At 44.8% G+C, this 11,754-nt stretch overlaps 1 protein-coding gene across 1 annotated transcript in view; it reads right to left on the reverse strand.

Annotated features, from left to right (window-relative positions):
* Window positions 1–8,147: 8,147 nt before the first annotated feature.
* nr3c2 (nuclear receptor subfamily 3, group C, member 2) overlaps window positions 8,148–11,754 on the reverse strand; it is a 63,760-nt gene continuing 60,153 nt past the window's right edge. Inside the window, exons 9-10 of the mRNA XM_056586359.1 lie at window positions 9,879–10,036; window positions 8,148–8,448 (exon numbers count right to left, since the gene is read on the reverse strand). Of these exons, the coding sequence (XP_056442334.1) occupies window positions 8,293–8,448; window positions 9,879–10,036 (314 nt within the window). The 3' untranslated portion in view covers window positions 8,148–8,292. The remainder of the gene's footprint in view (window positions 8,449–9,878; window positions 10,037–11,754) is intronic.

Consider the following 11,754-nt stretch of genomic DNA (forward strand, 5'->3'; position numbering starts at 1 on the left):
GGGGGGGGGGGGGGGGGGGTGCCTTTGCTTTTCACCCAAACCTACTATCGTTATACCATTGTATGAACTCTATGAACAAAAATATGGTGCCGCAAATTACCGTTGTTTGTTGAAACCGTACTATTCCTTCAAGGCACCCGTCTGATTAGCCGTTACACCTGACAGCGTGCATGAAGTCACTGGGTACACTACAAGGGGACCAGAACATAGCCGAGTGCATTTACCACACATTTACGTGGCAAATGCCAAGCTCTCACTCCGTACCAACACAGTCACCAGCAGTATCCCACCCAACCCCAACGACCTGCCAACATATACATGGTATCCATGAGTTGTAAGTCCCAGTTGAACCCCCCCCCCTACCCAACCCATTGTCAGAAGAGTTACCTCTCTGTGAAATGTGGTTGACGACGGCCTCCCACTGCTAGTCCATAGAAGCTACAACAGTCTGTCCACTCCACCAGTGTACAGACCTCAGGACAGACGGGCTGTTTCCGATGTGCCTTAACACAAACGTGAATGTAAGAGATCCACTTGCTGGGGAGTTGATACAGAGGTCTTTTCATTCAAATTTTTTTTTGCTTTTAGCTGTGGAAGGTTGCATGTGCTGATTTAACAAAGTATACATCGATACATCACAAAGCATATTGATATTTTATTTGAAATTATTTAATTGGCACACTGATTGCATGTCGCTGAACCGTGTACCGTGCATTTGTCATATATATTGTTATTTTTGTTTCAATGGCATACTTTGCCACCGTTGACGTATACACTCCGCTGCAGAGGGGGACATTTCTTCATAAGGGCTTCACCACCCTCGCCGGTAGTTTGCTGTGATGCAAGGCTGGTTTTTAGATATGCTGAAAGGCCTCTCGTATTACTAGGTATTTAATGAGTTTGAGGAAAGTGTTAAGATAGTTATGACTGTTGCCGGGGTTCAGCATAGTTTGCGAAATAGTTTTTACTGAAATTCTTATCTAGAAATCCTCGTTGGACGTTGTTCTCTAATGTTTGAACATAAAAATCAAAACACACGATGTTTGCACAGTTACTTTTTTTCCAATTGACTTCTTTAAAAATCCAAATTTGTTGTTTTTATTAATAAACATATGTTGTTTGGTTGTTTGTAAAGAGCTTAAAATGCCAACTATATTACAAATTACAAATGTAACTTTTATGAAAGTTTAAGGGTTATACACGTCGTCTTCAATCTATTGTCAAACGCTTTGTCTGAAAGTGTCAGTTCATTGTTTTGTTTAACCATTTCAATAAAAATGATTTAAGGCTGATTCGTGCGTACATGACATTGGTATCGAAGCAACATTTGAACATTGGACTTGTTATTGATCAATGTCAAATAAATAAAGGAAAAAAAACAAATGATGTAACTCCTTTTAGATAACATCATTTTATGATCATGTTATTTCTTTAGGAATGCATCCTTCCTTTGGCCTCGCATTCAGTCAAAAATAATTCTCCTGACCCCAGAAATATGTGACATGCATCCCAAACCATTTCTTCTGCAGTACAGTTGAAATCTTGCATTAGGTAATCAAGCAATTCCCAGTAAATATGCTGCAGGATAAATAAATAACAATTAACTCCATCCATCACACTGCCGAACTCCAGCAAGTAGGCTCATAATCTCATGTTAATTCTTGGACTACATCTGTGTATAATTAAGGCTTTAATTCTCTCCATGTAACTTAACCTTAGTTGCATAATTACTGTTAGTCCACCATCGGCGGACCTCTGATAATTACTAAAGTAGGCCACTACCCTATTGGAGAGAAGCACACACACACACACACGCACACACACACACACACACACACACACACGGAAGTCTGAGTGGCAGTATTGGTGCGTTGTATGTGTGTGTGTGCGCTCTCGACAGCAGCAGTGATGGTTACATAATAAAACGAGGCAGAGATAATGAGACAGACAAATGATTCTTCCCTACGACTCTCCCTCTTCCCCCCCAGCCCCGGGGGGCCCTCCTCTTCTTCATCATCATCATCATCATCATCCTCCAGAATACTGCTGAATCATACAGTCATCTTATCATCCTCATCCTCTTCCGCCTATTCGTCTGCTGCACTCTGGGCTGGACTCGTATCGCCGTGCCAACCGTCTGGAGATATATTTTTCTTAACTCTAACTCCTTGCACCAGTTTTTTTATTTTTTTAGGTGTGAATATTTTGGTTCTCTGTAACCGTAGTAACTAAATATTGTAATGAGTTCAGCATCTCTGCGCTGTCCGGGGCCTGGCTCGGGTGCAGGGGGAGATGGAGAGAGAAGAGCGATGGACGGATCACACACACAGTCTCACTCTTTCTTTCAGTCGTTCTGCGTCTCCCTTTGCTGTCACACGTCTTCCTGTGCTGTTAATCACACTTTGTCACTCACTCATTTTCTCCCATGCTGTTCACTTCTGACTTGCTCCGGGACTTTTGTTTTGTTAATTTGCCGATGCTCTGACAGCTACTAGGGCCTGTGTTATTTCGGACTTCGCAAGATGGTGTCTCGTTTTTCACGCAGTTGTTCTAACGGGAAATGTTTTGAATTGATCATTAATTTGTTTATTCAGTCGTTGCCTCAGCCAATCAAAAGCTCAGGCTCACCTTTGTTGCCGGTGGCAGATTGCTACATCTCCTGTATCTCATGTGTTAAACACCATCGGTGCACTCTTGCCTCACTGGGGTCATGCTGGTGTGCGGGGGGGGTTCTCTCTGCCGGCCTACATCTGCAGTGATGTGGTCCCCAGCCCTCATCACCACCACATCGCAGGCGGTAGGGACTCGTACTAATCCCTGTGTGTTGCGGCTAAACCCAGCATGATGTTTTCATTTTGTATATTCCCCCCCCAACCCCGAGCCCCTTGGCTCCGCGCCAGCCGTCCTCGGCCTCCCCATGGCGCAGTGTCCTTTAGTTACAGAAAATGGTCCCAGACAGTGACTCAGATCAGCTCCCCCCCCCCCCCCCACACACACACACACTCCTCCACCACCACACACACACACACACACACCGTAGAAAATTCACCCAGTGGGTCGACATTAGATTTATTAGACTGTGACATAACCGCGTTACGCACAGAATCGGGGGGCTTTAGAAACAACTTAATAATTGCAGCCTGAAATGCTTTGTTACAGTGGAGCAACCATTGTTGTGTGTCTGTGTGTGTGTGTGTGTGTGTGTGTGTGTGTGTGTGTGTGTGTGTGTGTGTGTGTGTGTGTGATTGTGGATGAGGGGGTCTTTCCACAGTACCAACCAACCCTGAATCTGAAAGCAGGCCCCGGCCTCGCAGCGGCAGCGGCGGCGTTGTAGAAAGCGAACGAGTAGAAGAAAAAAAGTTAAAGTGCATAACAAATGTACAACAGAGGGAATGCAGAGACAGCAGGATAGCAACACAGAAAAAAAAGAGAAAAAGACGAAGAGAAAATATGGGAGCTCAGAAAGTGGGCCACAGAAGCTGCCATGTGCACGGGCACAGCCGTGAAATCAGCCTGATCCAATAGATTCTGTTTATCTGGCACAACTACACAGTGAACACTATTGGAAATCTGGGGGGAGATTTGGAGAGGGCTGTGGATTTGGAGAGGGAAAATAAGAGCAAAAAGTAATACTGTCTGCTCGGCAGTCTGGCGTGGCAGGCGCCCGCGCACGTCGTCTCTTAACGAGGTTAATGGCCATTCAGCTCCGGAGACGACGAGGAAGGAGAGCGATTCGGAGTCGTCGCCTTCGCCGGTTTCAGGTTTTAATTTTTTTTTCTTGGTTTCTTCATTCACCTTAAGATTCAAGATGAATGCTCCTCTCTTTGTCTTCTCCTTGGTACTGAGTCATTTGTCCCCCCCCCCCCAACACACACACACACACACACACACACACACGCACACACTGCGGCCCCTCTACCTTGCTGCTGCATTACTTTGTACTTGGTTGGATTCCCTGTGAAGCCTCGGTAATGGAAACCTAACCCCTCTTTTACTCTAGTTCCGTCCACATCAAACCAGATGGATTGGCTCGGCGCTCCCACTCTCTCTCCCGCTATGGTCCTTAAATATTTGATCCTAACAACACACAAAAACACCACCCCCGACAACATGTCTATTAACCGTGTCAATACAATTATTAGAATTGTCATAATCAATGTTTTGCAAACACAGATATGGCAAAAATCACCTTATGTCACCTTGCTTGTCATAGCTGGGGTGTTATTATGGCATATTAGCTTCTTGTTCTTTGTCTTGGGAAATCATTTTTAATTGACAGTTTTGTGTGACCCTAAGATAAGGAACGGGAGGTTTTGTCATGCCGGGCGCCATCTTGTGAGACAGAACCAACAGACTAGAACAGGCGCAGCGACCTCTAAACATGGCGTGTTCACCATACCGTTCAGCAATCAAAGATATTGTGGATTTAATGTCTATTCAAAGTTATACTATTAATGTACAACTTTTGGATGTAACTGTTTTGATGTACATAAATGGTATTTTTTCTAACTAAAATATTGTCCAATATTTTTTGGAGACCAAAGCATTACAATGATAACCCTAACCTTTTTGTGTAAGCAAACATAATAATCAAGTCATAGATGATACTTTTCGGCATTTAATCTTTAATAGTGAGTGATTTCTTGTTTTTACTGTGGTATCCACCATACAATTAAGTCTTTACTTGAAGTAAATCAAAATGACAGCAACAACTCTCAGATCAATTACTTGATACATCTTCTGTTACAAAAACAAACAAAGAAAAATGTCTGACGTTTCGTCTGGGTCACATGAAAATAATGCAACAAAAAGAGAAAAATTATGCAAAAACAAATAATTTAAAAAGAAAAGAGTTAGTGACGTCTCTCTAACATTCAGGTAGTAAGCTCATAATTGATTGATACATTCATAACTCCTCCATATATATAAATATATACATATATATGTATATATATATATATATATACATTTCTCCGAGCTCACAACACATTACAACGAGGGGTAAAACACATACGTTTTGCAGGATGGTTAAAGTATAAATTTCATATACTAAACTCAACATAGAGCCTTGCTGTGTTATTTACAATATACACTTTGAAAATTGTAAATTGGGTGAGATAAAAAAGGCACACGTTTTCCCTTCTTTAAATACAATGTAAACATCTCGTCAAAAAGCATGCATTAATTTCATCTTACAAAAAAGGGATATTTTAGACAAAGTACTTAAATATTGTATTCCAGCAAAATATAATTCTTTCAAAAATACTTTTCCATTCACTCTAAACCGGTTGACAGTTGTTGTTGTTTTTTTAAAGGGGGGCAAAGAACGACAAAGTCAGAGATTATTGTACATAGCGATGCACAATAAACAAACAAATAAAAACAAAACAGGAACAATAAAGTGAAACAAAATAGTGGGCTTTCGCTTGTTTATACATATACATACATCGATATATATACATATATTTATATATACTGATATATATGCTGTATTCACCCTTATTCACCGCATACAATCACCACCATCACCTCGTCGCCATGACCACGGTCGCTATGGACCCTAACACTAGTAACAGTGTACCAACCCATCCCAGTGTTGCTAACAATCCGTTCCTCGCTCTGGTCCAACTGTTTGCTGGGCTGATCATGGCAAAATTAATTTTGTTCTGCAACCTTGCAGCTAAAGTCTCATTTCACATTGTATTATCTCCTCTGTGCAAAATCATTGTTTTGTCCAAGTGTAGAAATCGGATACGGTTAATCCTATATAATATGAATGCATAATACTCACGATTGCAAAAGGGAACATAGACACAAACTTAATAGTATACACCACACGTAGATGAGCATGCACAAGTACATACACACCCGCGCGCACACACACACGCACACGCACGCATCGGCAAATAGAAACTCACAAAGAATAATCACGCGCACACAACTATTCTCGTCCTTCTCAGCGCGTCTATCTGTCTTCTGTTCTGTTCTTTCTCTTCTGTTTCAGTAGCTTCACGGTCGTATTTTCCGAAATACTTTGCCATCACTGAGGTGCGAGAGACGCGGTACTGGTCCAGATCACCGGGTCTTACAAGACCCGGTATCTCTTGAAGTTTTGGCCCACAAAATGAGAATAAAATGAGAGAAATCAAACAAAACAACACTGACAGAAAGTCAAAATGTCACCTTAACCAACCACCGAAGTGTCGGGTTGTTTTTCGCAACAGGTACCTAAAAAAACAACAAAAGTATTTGTACAGGAGCTGAGGAGAAGGTGAGTGCAGCGTTTTTATACCTGTAAATGTTACGCCAGGTATTTATGTCATGAAGCCGTTTGCTTAAAGCACTATCGCGACCGTAGGTGTTTTATTTTTTTTTTGTGTTATTTTTTGTTAAATTTTTTTTTTTTTTCGGATTACATTAAGATAATAGAGCGTAGGGATTGAGCCCGCGTCCAAAGTGAGTATTCGGGATGGAGCGCCTGTGAAGTTTACTGTACATATTTACGTTATAGTTTGCATGGCTTTAGTAGAAAAAAGAAGCACCGTAAATGTAAAACGTCTGGGCTCGTCGTTTAAAAACGACAAACCTGGCGTCACACCTTGTATGAAAACGCTATGTTGTTATTCATATTATTATTTGTTATTATTTCTGGGAAGAGACGATACGTAGTGAGTTCACTAAGGGCTGGTTTCGCTTCATGGAGAGTAGAACGGAACAATAGGGACGGACAAGTATGGAGATCACATAAATAACTGTCCTTACTAGTATATAGATGCACCTTCGGTCTAACCGCCATCACTACTGAAGTCTGGAACTTTTCATTTCTAGCGTTTGAACGAAGAAAATAATTTTTTCCCCCCCAATGAGAAAAAAAAGTAGTACTCATCCTGAAATGGGTGTCTTACGTGCATTTTGCTCAAGCTTACCGCCAAACGATAGAAATGTTATATTTTTTTAAAACAGCATTAGCTCTGAGGTTTTGCATATTAGTTCTGATTGTATTGTGTTTTGCATTTTTTCTTATTTATAAAAAGGGTTTTCTGAATAAAGAGTTGAGAGTTGTGTTCTCCCAGGTGGAGAATGTCACGGTTGGGATTATCAAGGTTAGAATTGAAGTCACTATTCAGCTAGTATAGCCCTTTAAATATAGTCAAATAGACATTTTGCCTTAGGTTTGTTTTCTCGTAAAAAACAAACAAATTAATTATTTAGCCGTGTGTTGTTACGTTACTGTAAGTCAATACGTTGCAAAGCTAAAACTAGATATTGGCTCTTTTTCTTTTGTACATATTTGAGAAGTACTGTGTTCATTTCTTTAAAGACTGCATAAGCAACTGCTAATGAGTGAGTTTTTTGTCTTTTTTTTTGTTAAATGTGAGAAAAGGTGTGTGTGGTAGTTTATGTGGAGTGTGTTTGTGCATTTCTTTCTACATACGTGGAGAAGAGTGTGTGAACTTTGTGATAATCCCCTACTACTCACACACTACTTGTATAAATGTGTGTGTGTGTATATGTTTGCGCATGGTGCAAGGGGCGAAATGCTTCATTTTGGAAATGTATGGCTTGGTCTCCATAGAAAACACTTTGAAGTCATTGTCTTTTGGGCACGGGGGTCTGGCAAGGGGGGACAGGGGGACGGGGGAGGGGCTGGGGGTGGGGTCAGGGATGATCAGTCCTATCTCACTCCCCAAGACCTTCTTCTGGGTCCGTGTGTGTGCTCGTGTGTGAGTGTTTGTGTTTGTGTGCGATGTCCTCGACTCCCAAGAACCGTTTTTTCGTTTTTTTAATTCCCGCCCACAGAAGACGGAGAGTCTTAGGGGAATACAAGGGGGGTCATCTCTCCTCCCCACGGACGACCCCCATCCTCACTCATCTCCACCCCTGGGTGAGGGGGTGGGGTGGGCAGGGCATCGGGGGGGGGGGGGGGTGGGAAGGAGGGACACCACAGCAATGCACCCCTCTCTCCTTCTCGGTGTCCTCCGTCCTGGAGAGAGAGCTTCGATGGCGGGCGGTGGCGGCGGTGGGGGTGGAGGCGGTGGGGGTGGCGGCGGCGGCACGGTACGGCCAACGGGTTCCACGGGTTTCCAGAGAGGAGGCGATCCTTCCTCACCCTCCTCCCCCTCTTTCTCCTCCTCCTCCCCCCCCCCTCCGCCTTCCCCCCGCGGGCCCCTCGGCGTCTCCTCCCGGTGTCAGTGTGTGGCGTGTTGCGGTGCGTCTCTCTGGTGTCCTCCCGGTGCTCTGCGTTCCCCGTCCCGCGTGGGGGCAGGGGGGGGGGGGAGTGGCCGGGCGCGGTCATTTCTTGTGGAAGTACAGTGTGTGCGTGAGGCCCGACTCCACCTTTGGTATCTGGTCGCTGATGATCTCCACCAGCATGTCGGGGAACTCCACCTTCAGGGCCTCCGACTCGCGGAAGGTGTAGAAGCAGAAGTCCAGCAGGTTGCTCACCAGCTAACGAAACCGATACACACACAGAGAGACGCACACACACACACACACACACACACGCACGCACACAAAAACACACACACACACACACACACACACACAGACAGACACACACAAGCACACATAGGACCAGATACACATAGACACACACACACACACCACACACAAACAGATACAGACACACACACAAACAGACACATGATCAGGTTTGAAAGTCGATATATATTCCACTGAGTTTGCCACTTGGGGGCACCACTGATACTTCTAAGACTTTGAATCCTATAAAGGAGATCACCGCCATTAGCATCAATACAAAACACAGACACATGTTCGGAATCAACACTACGTCTCTTGATCTGATTATCCAGCCTTTTCATTGGCTCGGCCTTTCCACCGGGCCCAGGCCCCCTGTTGTCATTCTGTCACACACTGGCAGACCGTTGCATAAGAAGAAAAAGGCAATTTAGCCCAATTGTTGCGATGACCCCTGTATGCTGATTCAATAAAGTGGAGCTGGTATTGATTCCCTTCTGTTCCATTCACTACCAGAGCTGCTGGGCCCGGCCTGCCTGCTGCACATCAGACCCCCCCCCACCCCCCACCCCCTAGGGACAGACTGGAAATGCAATAAGCCCTATTCTGAAGCCCCAGTGCAATTAACCTGCCTAACTGAATGCATTAAGCTGAAGCCACTATATCGCCTCACTGCCAGGGACTTTTTCCACTGGAAGTGACAAGTCTTAAAACGCTGTGGACCTTGTTATCTGCATGCAGGCATCGTACATTCACCGGCCCTCACATTTATATTTACCTTAAACTGATGCTTGTTTGCTGTGTGGTCTTTTATCAGATGCTTTAGTCCAATGCGCCTTACTGTGAATTCAGTGAGGTGCCCTTAAGGAGCAGTTAGGGGTTACCGTAATGCCTACAGGTACACCTCAGCTATTGGGGATGGAAACCTGGGCCTTTCAGAGCTCCCTCGAGTCCCAAACACCCCAACCACTAAGCTCCTATGTCCAACGCGAATATCGGGTCAAACTATGTGCAATCAATCGTACATGCGCCTGCAAACATTTAAGTAAGGTCTAGAGTCACGGCGAGAGATGGACAGACAGAGAGTCAAACTCACAGAGAGGCTGGAAGACAGACAAACAGATTTGAAGACAGAGAGACGGACAGTAAAAGAGAAAGACAGACAGACAGACCGACAGACTGAGGGACAGACTGAGAGTAGACAAATGGACAGACAGAGACAGATGGCAGACAGAGAGGCAGACCAGCAAAGAAAGAGAGTGGCACGCAGACCGACAGAGAGATAAACACAAAGACAGAACAACAGAGACAGGAATACAGACAGGCAGAGAGACGGACGGGCCGAGGCAGACAGACAGACACACGGACAGAGCGGCCGACAGGCGGGCGGAGGGACTCACGTCGTGCATGGCGTCCAGCAGCTTGGTGAGCTGGAAGAAGCGCTGCCAGGTCTGACCAGAGTTGTTGGTGGCCTTGCCCACCGAGCGCCTCAGCTCCTTGATGTAGTTCACCCTCATCTCCTCGAACGCCGCCTGGCTCTTCAGACCCTCCTTGGGCACTGGAGAACAAACACAGGCCTGCTCGTAAAAAAACCCGGACCGCACCTCCTCTCACCTCCTCTCACCTCACCGGACCAGACCGGACCAGACCGGATGGGACGGACTGGGGCGGTGCACGGCAGGGCCATGGGTCTCAACGTGACTCTGTAAACCCTGCCTACCGCTCCCAGGCTCCAGTGCAGTGCGTTTCTGTTACTTTTTTGACCCCCATTTTGAGGTGAAATCTTTCTTTCCCCTCCGAAACCTTTTGACGGTCTGTTTGTTTGCAGGCTAGTTAGTCAAAGGTCTCTGGGTCGATAGAGAGACAGTCTCATGATAAGAGTTTCTATCCAAAGGGAGTCGAAGTCGTGGCACGTTCGTGGTATGGTTCAGTTACAAGATACCGTTTTATATACATACATAAATAGGCTATTAAACTATCTATCTGGGCCTATCAGTGTTTATACTTTGCATGTTCAGTGATTTTCTGAATAAAAAGGACCAAATGAGCCTGGCTGTGCACATTGGTCATAGCTCTACAACATAGAACGATTCCCAGAGCTGCGCCGCGATCGAATCCCCCACCAAGTCCGACGGGGCACTCGACAGCTTGTAGATCAGAGAGCTACAACACATAGCCGCAAGAAACATGACACACTTCCTCACGTCTCCGCATCCCACAAACAAAAGTTGTTTGTCGTCGTATTCCATATCCAAACCGACGCACAGCGCGCAGCCAGAAGGAAAGCTCTTTGAGGCCAGAGACAAATCTTGACTTTCCCTTTCTGTTTTTCTCCATCTATGCCATGGTTCAAAACGTTTCCGGCTTTGGGGGACCGGCGCTTTGAAAATATGTGATTAAGAGAAGTCAAAGGGGCCACACATCGGGGGCCCCTGCGAATCCGAGTGAGACTGAGGAGGCGGGGGGCCTCTGTGGCCCCGGCAGCGGCCCCCGAGGCAGTTGGTTTAGCAGTCACAGTGTGGCTCAACATGCCGAGCAGAGCCGAGGGCTCGTAAAAAATTTACGGCCACATTTTTTAACAGGTATTACATAAAACATTTAAAAAATGAAATTGTGGGGCATGAATGCGTGTGGATTCGTTTTCACAAAATAACCCCAATGTACCAATATAAGTTGTAATTACTGCAAGTTGTAATTAATTATCTTCTTTTTTTTCCTGTTCTCGGTTGCTTGTTCTCGTTTTTAATTAGGAAGCTTCAAATGAAATCACAATCTACCTGGGGCATTACAGACCAAAGTAGAAAAATAAGAACTAGCTGCGAATAACAATCATTTCATTTTCGGGAAGACAGTTGGAGAAAGAAAATATTTCTCAAGGAAATACAAACCTACGTCGTGTCGGGAAAGGAACAGCATCTTTATAAAACATGATAATTGTAGCTCTGTATCTCTATATTTATTCCAGTGACTAGCCCACGGTCTCCGTTTCATTTTGTCATGCATACATCTGCATGGTGGGGGAAGCATTTCAACATCCTCTGGCTCACAGAGACAAGGAATTGAAGCTGTACCGAGTTTTAGGATTATTCCCGCACGAACGATACATGTACGTACGCCTACCGATAAAACAACACGGTTCTCTTTCCGTGCTGCCACATCCATCTTTGTCTCAGAGTTTTTGTTCCGAGACAAGGACAGAAGGAGAGACGTGGATACAGGGAGGCTAGCTTTCGGCAGAGAGGACAAAGTCACACAGAAAAGTTTTTTTACGAACTT

Source organism: Gadus chalcogrammus, chromosome 3 (genome assembly GCF_026213295.1).
Source record: "Gadus chalcogrammus isolate NIFS_2021 chromosome 3, NIFS_Gcha_1.0, whole genome shotgun sequence".
Lineage (NCBI taxonomy): Eukaryota > Metazoa > Chordata > Actinopteri > Gadiformes > Gadidae > Gadus > Gadus chalcogrammus.